The 14,770-nt window shown below is 42.6% G+C and overlaps 1 protein-coding gene across 1 annotated transcript in view; it reads right to left on the bottom strand.

Moving 5' to 3' along the window:
• The window catches only part of CCDC88A (coiled-coil domain containing 88A), a 111,561-nt gene that overhangs the window by 54,226 nt on the left and 42,565 nt on the right, over positions 1-14,770 (bottom strand). Inside the window, exons 7-8 of the mRNA XM_045294099.1 lie at positions 5,106-5,187; positions 2,865-3,023 (exon numbers count right to left, since the gene is read on the bottom strand). Coding sequence (XP_045150034.1) covers positions 2,865-3,023; positions 5,106-5,187 — 241 coding nt within the window. The remainder of the gene's footprint in view (positions 1-2,864; positions 3,024-5,105; positions 5,188-14,770) is intronic.

The following is a 14,770-nucleotide window of genomic DNA, read 5'->3' as shown; positions in this document are numbered from 1 at the left end:
GCTAAACCATTCGTAGACGACCTGCTTCTGGGTCGGGGTTTCGTACGTAGCAGAGCAGCTCCCTCGCTGCGATCTACTGAAAGTCAGCCCTCGACACAAGGGTTTGTAAAAAAAAAAAAAAAAAAAGAAAGTTGGAGGGTGAAGGCATGTCTGGCCTATGCCTTGTGGCCACTGGTCTTGGGCTGGTTTGGAAATGCATTATCTTTTGTGTAACGAGAGGGGATCAGATGTGGCCCCGACACCACATCTCAGTGGCAATAATGTCATGAACATATACACTTAAAAGAATTTATATGCACTCTACCTTATTAGCAATCTACTGGCCCTACTTTCTGGTAACTCTCCAAGCAGAGAATACGACAACGATGTTTACTTGTGTTTTACTGACTATTCCAAGGCTCTTGATTGTGTGGATCATGACAAACTATGGATGGCCTTGGGAAGAATGGAAATTCAAACACACATTATTATGCTCATAAGGAACCTGCACAGGGGGCGGGGGCAGTTGCACAAAGAGAACAAGGGAATCCTGTATGATGTAAAATCAGAAAAGGTATGCATGAGGGTGCATCCTCTCACTATATTTGCTGAAATCTGTCCGTTACGGAAATCATCAGAGGAGCTGGATTATACGATGAACAGTGCAGCATCAAGACTGGAGGAAGGCTTATTAACAAACTCCTGTATGCAGATACACAACCTTGCTGGTTGAAGCAATAAGACCTGAAATTATTTGCTGATGAAGATGAAGGACTGTAGCTTTCAGTATGGATTACAACTTAGTGTGAAGGAAACCAAAATCCTCACAACTGGACCAATAGGTAACAACATAATAAATCCAGAGAAGATTGAGTTTGTCAAGGATTTAGTTGGATCCACAGTCAATACTCATGGAAGCAGTAGTCAAGAAATCCAATGACATGTCACAATGGGTAAATTTGTTGCACAAGAGCTCTTTAGAGCTTGAAAAGCAAAGATAATACTTTAAGGCAGAGGTTCTCAACCTGTGGGTTGAGTGCAACCTCTTTGGGGGTCGAACGACCATTTCACAGGGGTCGCCCGATTGATTCATAACAGTAGCAAAACTAGCAACGAAAATAATTTTTTGGTTTGGGGGGGGGAGGGCTGTCGTCACAACATGAGGAACTGTAATAAAGGGTCGCAGCATTAAGAAGGTTGAGAACCACTGCTTTAAGGACTATACTGTGCCTAACCCAAACCGTGGTATGTTCCACTGCCTTGTATGCATGGGAAAGGTGGACACGGACTAAGGAAGACCAGAGGACGTGGTGCATTTGAACTGTGGTGCTGGCAGAGACTACTGTCAGTTCCACGAACTGACGAAAGAAAAGGCAAGTCTGTCTTGGAAAAAGTTCAGGTAGAATGCTACTTGAAGGCAAGGATGGTGAGACTGGTCTCAATGTATTTTGGACCTGTTTCAGGAGAGACCAGTCCCTAAAGAAGGACCTCATGCTTGGTACAATACAGGAGCAATGAAAAAGAGGAAGGTCCTTGACAAGGAAGATGACCCATACACAAGGCTGTTCACAATGGGCTGGAACCAAGAACAATCGTGAGGGTGACGAAGGACCAGGCAATGTTTTGCTATGCTCTGTACAGGGTCGCTATGAGTCAGAACTAACAACATCCCTGCTACAATGTCCCAACTACTTTCTTTTGCAACATTCTCATTACATATACCTTCTCCATCATCCCCACACTGAAACTGGCCACAATCCCTTCTGTAGACAGAAAACAAGGACATTTTTTAAAGGGATACAAGGTTTGTTGCATTCTTGTTTCCAAACTCAACTTCATGTAACATTAACCTGAAACCATCCAGCAGGAATTTTTCCCCCCAATCTGTTTACACATGTATATATGTCCACGTAACAGCCATCAGAAGTATTTTTGCTTTGACTTTGAGGACAAGTTTGAGATTATAAAGACAAATACTTTTACTTTATGAGAGCAGGGCTTTAAATGTCTGCATGGCCTGTGGTGCTAAAGTAAAGGCATGAAAGAAGAACCCCAAAACTTCAATGCAATCACTATTACGAAAAATCTAAACCACAGCCTAAGCAATATGCTGATTGTGACAGGTTAAATAGCATCCTCCCAAATGTATGTTAGAATGCCAACCCCTCTATACATGGAGAGTCATCCTAGTGGCACAGGAATTAAGTCCTTAGCTGCCAGGTGAAAGGTCAGCTGTTCTAATTCATCCAGCAGCTCTGGCAAAAACCAGGTCATCTGCTCCCTCAGAGATGACAGCCCTAAGAACCCCATGGGGCAAGCAGTACCCCGCCGTCCTGTAGGATCTCTGAGTGTCAGAATCAACTCAACAGAACACACAGCATATAAGTGTATGTGATTCCATCTGGGGCCTTTGTTTATGTGAATGAGGCCATATTGGTGTAGAGTATGTCTTCGATATACTTACTTTGCAATATAAATATATAATCCTTTGCAATATAAATATATAACCAGGCAAAGCAGCAAGGAAGCCAGACTGAGGGAAAACAGAGTCTGAGTAGCATTCCAAGGAATGCCAAGAAGAACTGAGGCAAAGATTTTTCCCTCCAGGGTGGAGCGAGAGAGCGCTGCCTTACTTTAGAAACATGCATCCTAAATTCAGATTTCCAGCCTCCTAAATTATGAGAAAATAAATGTCTGTCCACTGAAGTCCCCTAATGTGTGGTATTAATGTGAGAGTAGCACTAAATGACCAAGGTACTGATTTATCATTTCAGAAACACTCAGGAGTATATGCTGTTTGCTCAACACATCAAGAGTTTCCTCACATTCACTGCATTTTAATGAATTTTGAAAATAACAACTGTTGTTTAAATTATGCAACATACCTCGACTCTTGCCTTATAAAATTCAATATCATGTAGCCTCTCTTTGTATCTGCTGACTTCACTTTCAAGCTTATCCACTCTGATGGCTTTTTCTCTAAGCGCATCTAATTCATCTCGGTACATTCTGGCAGAACGAGCATCCGAAAGCAGATTCATGTTCTAAATATAAAAGTTATTATTAGATTATCTTTTATTTTAAAATGGATATTCACTGGCTGTACAACTAGCTATGGTTTCTAAAAAATGTATACTTTAAAAGGGTGAATCTTACGGTATGTAAATTATATCCCAATAACATATTTTTAAAATGAGGCTACAGAGTAAAATGTCAGTCAGAAGAGGGAAAATGCTGTATGATCCACTCATGTGATATACTGATAACAGGTAAACACAGAGAGCGATGTCTATTTGTGATGACCAGGGATGGAAGGAGGGGAAGAAGGAACCATTCCCCAGGGGCACAGAACTTCAGGGAAAGGCGGTTGACAATGTGGAAATGAACAGAGGTGATGGCTGCACACCTTGACCAAAAACACTATTATCAATAAAGTGTACACGAACCTAATGTTGGGAGGGCAAACTTTTCGTTGTATCCCTATATGAAAGGGCTTTAAAAATTTAAGGGAAACAGTGAATTAAAAGGTAATGAAATGTGTCCATGTACTTTTTGAAGCCTCCTTGTATACAACATTTTAAAAATGTTTTCTTCTTTAAAAATATTTTCTTCTTTAAAAATGGGGAGGTACAAAATCTTTTCATCAAAAACATAAAGTACTTTACACACACACGTTTCTATAGATTTTATACAATGTACTCTACCAAAGTATTAGGGAATTTTCCAATTAAACCTTACTTAACATAACCTGTTTCAAGTATTTGATGGTAACAAAGCTATTTGAAAATATAGAATAATTTTTTTAAAAATAAGAAAACTCAAGTCAAGCTGTCATCGGAACGTATCACTTAGCTTAGAGACACAGTCTACCCAGATATATTGTAACAAACTAAAATTTTGCTGAGATTATGAATTGCTTTCAAGTTAAAATGACTACTGCATTTCTCAATGCTATTTGAGACAGGAATTAAAAATCAAACTTTAAAAACCTGCCTGTCATCCCTTTACAATAGACCAATGTGGTCCAGGGACTTCAATCTCTGAAATCCTTTCACAGAGCTTATGAGACACTAGGAGAGTAGGACATTAAGTGCCTTTTTAATTTCTATTTCTCTCCTGAGGGTCCAGAAGGTTTTCCAGAGGCTACTGGGCAAATGATGTCACAAAAGACTGAATACAGAATCAAAGATCAGAACAGCTGTTGTAAGAAATTTGAAAAACTGCAAAACAGTACTACTTCTCTAAACTTTTTGTTTTGTGCAAAATGATGGCTATTAAGTTCAATCGCTTTTTATGTTCAATAAAGCGGTAATATTTTCAAGTGAATTTAACAAAAATGTAATGCTTAGTTTTCATTTCGAATACAGCAAACACAAAACTACACAGCAATCCTCGTTAATTTATAAAAGTTTAGAGTATAAGCACGGCAGCGTTAAGACCACAGAAGCCAAAAGAGCACAAAAAGAGAACTTGGAACATTCTCAGTCTTCAGAAAATCCTCAGAATCTCAGCAAAGCTAGAATTAGAAGTCTGGATGGCACATCAGTTGAGCACCCACTGCTTTCCAAAAGGTTGGTGGCAAACGCAGTTGTTCTGCAGGAGAAAGTCCTGGCTGCTCCTTTATATCACAGCCTAGAAGCTCTGTGGCTCAGTTCTACTTTGTCCTATTGGATCACTTAGAGTCATCAACGGACTGGATGGCAGCCAGCAACGCAGTCTGAATGGCACTGAGATAGGAAGAAGTCTGGAGACTTTGCATTGATAAAAATCAAAAAGGCTGGGTGGGCTGGAAGGGGAGAGGAGGTGATGCCAAGGGCTCAAATAGAAAGTAAATGTTAATAAAATAGTGATGATGACATATGTACAAATATGCTTGATAAAAATGATGTATGGATTATTATACAAACTGCAAGAGTCCCCAATAAAATGATCTTATATTTAAAAAAAAAAAGTGAAAGACTTTGATTTCTAGTTTGGGGTCTGTTATTATTAAACAAACATTGAAAAGCTATCCAGTAACTTCATTTGCTATATAAAGCATAAAGGTTACATACTACAAGGAGAAACACATCTATTTCCAATTATGTGGGAGGTCCTATATAATAAGTAAAGTTCCAGGTACAAACCTCCTGTTGTAGCCTTTTTAGTTCTATTTCCATTTGCTCAAGTTCTTGTTTACAGTCCAGCAACTGCTCAGTCTTTTCCTCCCTTAAATGCAAAAATAAATGGAAAACAACAATAAGCTTGCTACTTTTTGAAAACTTATGATTGCCACCTGAATTAATACAAACATATTATCATCACTAAATATCTATTGAACATACTATTAGTTACATATGTTCCTAGCAGAGCACTGGTGATACAATGAGTTAAGTAATGCTAATCAAAGATTGGCAGTTCAACCCAGGCACTTTATGAAAGAAGTAACAGGCAGTCTGGTCCTGGAAATGCTAAGGAGCAGCGCTCCTCTGTCCCACAGGGTCATTATGAATCCAAAGGGACTCAACAGTAGGTGGGGTTAAGGTCTCAAGTTACACAGCCTTTCACAGCATTTTCAACAGTTATGCTTTCTGACTGCATACATACAGTTCCCTCACAATTATCACATTAAAAAAAAGAAATACAAACATAATTTTTTGATGATCTCTAACGAGAAAATTTGCTTTCTTAGACGTTTACAAGCTGTTGGAACATACTAGTCACTAGAAAATAATTTAGAAAATATCTAACACCAGAAAGTAATAAATAGGAGAATTCAATAAACAACCTCTAGATCAGGGGTTCTCAACCTTCCTAACGCCACGACCCTTTCATACAGTTCCTCATATGGTGGTGACCCCCAACCATTAAAATTATGGCGATCCCTGTGAAAGGGTCATTCCACCCCCAAAGGGGTGCGACCCACAGCTTCAGAACCGCTGCTCTAGATGACTGGCTTCACATCCACACCGGCAAACTGTCATTCATAATCAGATCATTTCTAAATTACCAAGAAAAATGTGCAGTGCCACAATAAGGTAACTGTGAGGTAGAACTGGGAGTTAGCAGGGCAGGTAGGCGAGGCGATAAGAGCTGGTGAAAACACTCAAGGATTCTATGAGAGGCCAGCCCCTCCTTGCCCCCCCCCCCTCCCCTTCGGTGGCCTTCAGGCCCAGGTACAGAAGACTGACCATTACAGATAACTTTGAACACTGTTGCTTAGCTCCGGACCTGCATACAACAAAGCTGCAGTGGAAAATTCCCCAGCTACTCCCTTCCCCGAGACCCGGGCTATAAAACTCTCTACCTCACCACAACTGGCAGTGTGACTTCGCAGGGGGGGTGGGGGGAGGGCCCAACTGGGGGCCCATGAACCTCACCCAGGAGTTCAGGATGCTCCCATCCCTTTCTCTGCTCTCTCTTCCCTCTGGGGAGCTCTGAAATACACCTGTGAAATGTTTTTCTATCTTTGCTTTCTTTCTTTCCATCGCCAAATGAACCTCACATTTGGTGCCGAAACCGGAGAAATGGTGAAGGACATTGAAATCAGCCAACATGCCTGTGGGTACTAAGGCAGTCCCGAGGCAGGAACCAGGCTGGAGTTACCAGACCAATACCTAGGCAGGCCAGGCAGGCCGGGCCCACCAAGATAATAAAATGCTCCAGTGTCTTGGCCGGCCTCCAGGCAATTTCTCACAAAGCAGTAAACTTTGATAAACTCAGGCAAATTACTCAAGGTGGGATGAAAATCTGGCAGCACTTTTAAATCATCTGACTGAAGCCCTTACCCAATACACCCCCCTCTAGACCCAACCTTACCAGCAGGGGCCACTGTCCTCACCACATATTTCATTACTCAATCAGTTACAGACATTAGAAAAATGTTTAACAAGGCCAAAGACAGCCAGGACCTGGTAAATATGGCCTTTAAAGTCTTTAATACCAGAGAGGAGCAGGCAGAGGCAGACAGCGAGTCCTGAAATTGCCAGAAGGCAAACTTACAGGACCAAGCCTTGATTGTAGTCCTAAGGCCCTGGCAACCAAGACGACAAAGGCATCTTTCTTAGGCCTGGGGAACAAGAGTTTCAGACCACCCCCAGGAGTCTGCTTCAAGTGTGGACAGCAAGGTCACTGAGTCAAGTGCTGCCCACAACCTCTTCTACCCAACAAGCCTTGTCCGGTGTGTGGTCAATGGGGCCACTGGAGAAGTGTCTGTCCTTCGGCGCCCAGCCATGGAAGACCAGTCCCTCCAAGCCCTGACCCGCCTTTGACACTATAGGGCCTAGCTGCTGAGAACTGATGGAGGCCAGACTCGAGGACCCCCATCACCCTGCCGAGCCTAGGGTAACAATCAAGGTAGTGGATAAAGTTTTGGTCGACACAGGAGCTACCTTTTCAGTTTTGCCTTCCTTCTCTGGTCCCTTACACCTTTCCCAGGTCTGTCATGGGAATCCACAGCCGTCGTCCACTGGGCCCCTTACATGTTGGAAATACGAAGGGCATCAAACTGATGATGCCACAGTAACACAGGGAAACAACAGAGCAGACCGGTCTCTTACAGAGGAAGTACATCAGACTCAGACTCAGCCACAGCGAGTCTGTTACTTCACAGATTGGAATGTAGATGGTTTGTTTGTGTTTTTTAAACATTTTATTAGGGGTCATACAGCTCTTATCACAATCCATAATAGATGGTTTTTCTCTGCACAGAATTTGCAGACATAATATAACTGCTAATACTAAAATTTTCTCCAACCCCGGACAATTCTTTTGATGCAATGGAACTTTAACTAAATGTGTGAATTCCTCCACAGCAGATCTTGTTTTCCTATATGGTCAGTCTGAGTTAGCATGGTTACTCTGTCCGAAGATCAAAGAGAGCAATATCCCTTCCTATAATGGTAGGTACACGTCTAGCCTCTTCAATCACAGCAGGTGGAATGGCTGGATGGGCACTCGGCCCCTCCATCATCTCAGCACAGGATTTTGAAGACCAATTGCAGGCTGTTTTGGAGTCTCCCACAGCCTCCTTGGCCTCGTTGCAACGCCAGATCACCTCTCTGGCCCAAGTTGCCCTACAGAATGGATAGGCCTTGTATCTTCTGATGAAAAAGGGGGTACCTGCCCCTTCCTCGGGAAGAGTGCTGTTATTACATCAATGAACCTGGGCTGGTGGAGCAGGACATAGAAACGCTGACCCGCCCAAGTGAGGACCCTCCATGGTCACAGGAGAACAAATTACTCATTTGGCTGGCTGCAATCCCTTGGCCACCTGGTTGTTACAACTACTAGGGCCATTAATCCTATCTCTTTTTCTCTTAGCTCCGTGTTTTCTCATATTTATCCAGCAGCACATACAAAATTTGTCCAGGGTCACAGTATACCAGCTACTACTTCACTCGCACACCTGCTTGGCCACTGGCCTCCCCTCTTCTGCCTACTCTGATGTCTAAACCTACAGTGCCCCCTACCAGCAGGAAACAGCCAGACAATGACATCCCTTTATCACTAAAACACTGGAATGTTAGACAGGAGCGGGAATTAACAGGGCAGACAGGCAAGGAGATAAGAGCTGGTGAAAACAATTCAAGGACACCAGGAGAGGCCAGACCACACTTTTCTGCTCCTCCTCCTCCCTTCTGATGGCCTTCAGGCCCAGGTGCAGAAACTAACCATTACAGATAACTTTGAACGCTGTTGCTTAGCTCCGGACCTGCAGACAACAAAGCTGCAGTGGAAAATTCCCCAGCTACCTGCCCCCACCCCCCCAGAAGACCCGGGCTATACAATTCTCCACCTCTCACCTGGACAGTATGACTTCACGGAGCCCCAACTGGGTGCTCATGAACCTCACCCAGGAGCACTCCCGTCCCTTTCTCTGCTCTGCTTTCCCTTTTGGGAGCTCTGAAATTAACCTCAGACGGTTTTTTACCTTTGCTTTCTTTTCTTCTTTCCATCACCAAATCAATCGCACGGTAACATCTACTAAAACCTCCATAAATTGGTTTATCACAAATATGTAAGAGAAACCTCCCAAAATTGGCTTAGCACAATTGTGTTATGATAAAGGATTATGATATAAAATTGAATCTTTGTAAGGTGGCCTTGAAACCCTAGGAAAGTTGTCAACAACTCCCAGTGTCTAACACTGAAGGTGAGAAACCAGTCTTGGTACACAAGACGTCTCTTGGTGGCTTTACCTTGTGATACTCATGTTAAAACAAACATATGAAGGGGTATGCAAAAAAAAAAAAAAAGTTCTGCTGGGCGGAGCTTTCCTAGTACGCATTTTTCCCACGAGGCAAGCATCTAGCAACTTGCTCTGAGTTAGTGCACCCAGTGGCAAATCCTGGGAAGGTTCTCTGTTCATGGCGAATTTTTTTGTAAAAATTTCCCTTAAATCTCATCACAAAAATTGTGATGGCTGATTTAAGAGAACAGTGTGTGGCTGTGAAATTTTGTTTCCTTCTTGGGGAAAAATGCCACAGAAACTATTGTGATGTGAGCACAGCTGACAAGGACAGTGCTATGGGAAAAACTTAAGTGTACAAGTGATCTTCTCGTTTCAAAAAGGTGAAATGTCAATTGATGACAAACCTCGCTCTGGATGTCCTTCATCTTCCCAAATGGGAGAAATGTTGACAAAATTCATGGACTTGTGCTCAAAGACCAACGACAGACCACTGAAGAGATGAGGAAGTTATCCGTACTATATGGGAGCTTGGTTCAGCGAATTTTAATGGAAGATTAGGAATAAGGGTCACTGTAAAATTTGTGCATAGCGTTCTGGCTGACCAGCAAAAAGACCGTTGAGTGGAAACACGCCATGCTTTGAAAGAACAGCTCTGAAACACCTTAAGACCACCCCCCCCCCCCCAAGGTCATTCCTGGTGACAAGACATGGTGCTATTCTTACAACCCTGAAATCGAACATCAAACAAGTCAGTGGAAGACGCCTTGACCAAAACAAGCTTGTCAAGTGAAATCAAAGATTAAGATGATGTTTGGGTTTTGTTTTTTGTTTAACGTAAGGGGAGTAATAGTGCATTTGGAGTTGGTCTATCAGGTCAGACTGTTAATTCAGCTTTATATTTAGAGGTACAGGCCTGATCTATAGAAGAGGGGGGACTGGTTTTGCCACTATGACAATACACTTGCTCACACAGCCATCTCAGTGTGCCCATTTCACTAAAAACAGCATGCCTTTCTTGCCCCATTCACCTGACCTCACTCCCTGCAACTTTTTTTGTTTCCAAGAATGCGAATGAGGAGGGACATGAAAGGGCAGTGATTCGATGACATATGAGTTAATTAGTTTATTGTGCAAATCTGGCTGATAAACACATGTGGGGTTAATTGAAGGGCGGAGAGAAAAATGACTTCATGCGCCTCGCCTTTTGAGTTCTCAGGTCTCTTGCTTTGTGATGGTCAGACCAGGGTGCAGCTGCCTAGCCAGTTCCCTGCTTCAGCTGGCAAGGCTCACTTCCTGCAAGACATCCCCAAGGTGAAGCCGCATGGACCTACCCCGATGCAACCCTGGGTGCTGGAACAGCCGTGTGGAGACCTCTGCCAGCGCTGAGATGCTTACACATTCACTGATTCAGCTTTCCTCCTGCAGTCGGCATCATAGTGTGTGTTTTGTGAGATGGAGGAGGACTTTGTGGATTGGTTGGACATATGGGTTAATGTTGGACTTGTGGGCTTGGGAAGCACTGGGTTAGGATGTTTTCTTGATGTGCACTTAGCCTTTATATAAAACTCTCTTATACATATGTGTTTCTGTGGATTTGTTTCTCTAAAGTACCCAGACTAACACAACATAGAAGACGTGAAGAAAAACAAGGGAGGCGCTGTCAGCCATTCAAACAGATGAGTTTGAAAAAGTTTCCAAGAATGAAATCGAAATGTGGCAATTATATTAAGTGTAATGGAGAGTACTTTGAAGGTGAAGAGGTTGCTTTGTAAAAAAAATTAAATACATAACTTTGGGGTGGGGGATTCTGTTTTGGGGGGTTTCCCCCTCATATAACCCACTGAATTTTGGCTCATGCTTTCAGAGAACAGCAGAAACAAGGAAGTTGTTACAGATAATGCAATATGTACAGGTAATTTTAAAACTTGATAACCGTTAGCTAAAAGATGGACCGAAAACATGAAACTAGCAAGAATCAGAAAATTACTTATTTAGAAAATAGGCATCTATGGAGCAAAAGCCGTGAGTGTTAAGCAGAAGAATAGAGTTAAAAAGTCTCAGAAACCCAGAGGGCACTTCTACTCTTGTCTTTTAGGGTCCATGCAATAGCTGAGGTTTTATATAATCTGTGCCAGGCACTTGGCTAACTACTTTACACTCTGCTGAACACTTGATCTTCCCAAGAGCCTTCTAAAGCAATAGTAGTAGTGGCATCTCAGTTTACATTGTTGAACATTTATATCCTAGACATTGTTACACAGCAACCTATGGAAGGCATCCATCTTCACAAGGCCACAAATTACCATCCCTATGCAATGTACCAGGAAAGGGGGTACCCTTGGGCAGATTAAGCAACTGGGTCAAAGTTACTCAGTCAATACGTGGTGAGCCAGGACTCACATCCAGGCAGAATGTTCTAAAGTTTATGTACTTCACCACTTGCTACATAGCTCCCTAGAGCACTTATTATAAGCCTCATTTTATAAGTAAGGAAAGTTGGTTACATGGCTAATAAATGGTGGATACTGTCCTCAAAGCTACTCAACTCCCTTCCTAACATGCGTGCTTTTCAGATGATATACTTGTACTTCAGGCTCTTCCTTGGTCATCTTACTCATTTTGAAAGATTCCAACCACGACTTGCATGCTATTTATTATTGCATAAGTATGCTGATGACAGCCAGTATCTATTCTGTAACTTGGACCAGAGTCAGCTATCCAAAGCTCACCTCCGCCTAAATGTTTCAAAGGTTCTGCAAACCAAATGTGCGAAAAACTAAGCTTACCTGGTATTCTAATATTATTCCTATTTCTTATGTTCTGTTTAAGTGAATGGCATCACCATCCACATAGATAATGAATAAAGAAGTGGGGGTGGGGCCGAGCAAACCACAGAAGGACCCGTCATCGACTTAGCATCCTTTGTTGTAACTTTAAATCAAGACCCCAGCATTTCTTACTTGAACTGTTCTACAGTCTTCACCAGAATTGTTTATTTCTTCAGTCACTATTGACATCCACTAAGAGCTGGCCATTAGAATAGTATTTATTAAAACAAATATGATCTACTTATTCTCCTATACAAACATTTTCCAACTTACTCATTTTAAGCTTCCTTTCTTGCTATGTGCAAGGTGGAAGGAGGGCAGTGAATTAGTGGGTCTTCTAGCCAATGTCTCTAACTCCCACCAAACATCCTTTTCTTGCATGGGTCTGGTCAGAAGGTGGGGGAAGATACTGATAGGATTCACCTGTGAGTAATTGTGAACAGATTCCCAGCAATGCCATCCTGCTGCAGCAAAATAAAGCCCTCTTAGAAGCCAGGGTGGGGAGGTCATATTACCAGCCAAGAGGTTAAGCATGGAGTAGATCTCTAGACCTGAGATCCCTGCGCGGTGAAGCTCCTGGATCCAGAAACAGCTGAAACACAGGATTGGCAGCAGAACCAGGAGCCAGAGCATGGAAGCACACGATGGCTCACTGAGCAAGTAATGCTGAGGGCTGCTGTGCAGGAGGTGGGCTTGTGCAGTGAGGGGTCTTTGGGCAATTAATTGAGGAAGCTGGGCTCACTGAGCCACTGAAGTGGAGCTGAGTGCCTTTAGGCTGAGGCTCACTGCAATGGGGTGCTTCTGGGCATTTAATTCAGGGAGCTGGGTTTGCTAACCAGCAACCTTGAGCTGAATGCCTTCCAGTTGAGGCTTACTTACAGTGGAGTGGTGTGCTCCTTTGGGCATTTAGTAGAAAACCTGAAAGAACTTTGTAACATGCCCTGATAGACAATTCAACCCTGAGCTTTTCTCACTAGCATTACAACTTGCTAACTTCCTTAATAAACTTTTTAGTTGTGAATTTTGTCTGCGAGTTTTGTGTAGCCACTGCAATTGATATTAGAAACTAAAGGTAAAATACAGAACACTAATTAGGGTAACACACCACATTCTTTATACCTATTGAATCTACTGCAGTTCTACACACACTGCTCTGTCTTGGAATTTCCAGTCGAGTCTTTTCAACCTAGTTAATGCCCAACACCAGCTGAAATGTGACTATCTCTCTGAGAGATCTTTCGTGACACCAATATCCCAAAATCAGTATAGGACCAAAACTGCTTTGAGTCTCAACTGTAAATTGCCAGTACAGCTTTCAACCACAGCACCAGTTTCACTTTGTTTCTAACCTGCTCGAAGTTTACCTCCTAACTCAACAATGAATGACAAACAGCACATTTTGACAATGGGCAAAGGACTCGGCATCCCTGTCATCAAAACCACGACATACCACTTTCTAACATGAAGACGGCCATAATGGAAAGATGAACAGCAACATGTGCTGGCAAGGGTGTAGAGAACTGAAACCTTCACACAATGTTGGTGCAGTCACTTTTGACACCATTATGGCAATTCCTCAAAAGGGTAAACACAGAGTTACCAAATGATCAGCAATGCCTCTCCTAGGTATACACCCAAGAGAAATGAAAACATAGGCCTACACAAAATACACTTTAACCCAAAATCTATTATAATAGATGAGGAAAGACATCGAAAATATAACAAGCACAAATACATATGTACTCAATACCAACCCACCAAAACATAAAACAAACACTGATAGAACTCAAGGAACAGTAGACATCTCTGTAATTATACGTAGCAAGAGACTTTAACACACCATTATTGACACTGGATAAAACTTATGGATAAAAATCAATGTTAAATAGTTATAGGTTAACTTGACTGGGCCATGCTTCTCAGTGGTTTGGCAGTTATGATGCACTAAACCCCCCATGGTGACCTCTAAGAATAATCAGTCATCTTCAGGATGAGCTCTGCCATGAGCAGCCAGTTAATGGAAAGGGAGTTCCCTCAAATGTGTGGCCTACTTCTAAATACACATAGACTTGGTGGTGGAACTACAGCTGTTTGCTGGATCTGCATCTTACATCTGGCTCATCATGACCATCTGACCTCTAGTTCCTTGCATTTGAGCCAGGGGCCTGTCAAAGTTGGATACTGAGTAAGGAAGAGCAAAGAAATATCAATGTACTTGAACTACAGTGCTGGTGAAGAAAGTACCATGTACTGACGGAAGAACAAACAGAGGCAAGGATGGTGAGACTTCATCTCTCACACACTCGGGACATGTGTCAGGAGACACTAGTCCCTGGAGAAGGACATCGTGTCTAGAAAAATGGAGGAGCAGCAAAAAGGAAGACAGCGTTCAAAGAGAAGGACAGACACAGGGGATGAACAATGGGCTCAAACAGCAACAATTGTGAGGATAGCACAGGACAAGGTGATGTTTTGTTCTGTTGTGCCACAAGGTCACTGTGAGTTGGCACCAACGTGATGGCACCTGACAAGTGTTCTTGATGAGGTGTTTTGTTTTTTTTCATCGTTTTATTAGGGGCTCATACAACTCGTATCACAATCCATACATACATCAATTGTGTAAAGCACATTTGTGCATTCATTGTCCTCATCATTCTCAAAACATTTGCTCTCCACTTAAACCCCTGGCATCAGGTCCTCATTTTTCCCCCTCCCTCCCTGCTCCCCCCTCCCTCATGAGCCCTTGATAATTTATAAATTATCATTTTGTCATATCTTGCTCTGTCTGACG

The sequence above is a fragment of the Echinops telfairi genome, unplaced genomic scaffold (assembly GCF_000313985.2).
Source record: "Echinops telfairi isolate 266 unplaced genomic scaffold, ASM31398v2 ScPeMD7_2573;HRSCAF=3158, whole genome shotgun sequence".
Lineage (NCBI taxonomy): Eukaryota > Metazoa > Chordata > Mammalia > Afrosoricida > Tenrecidae > Echinops > Echinops telfairi.
This window is presented reverse-complemented; position numbering and strand designations above follow the sequence as displayed.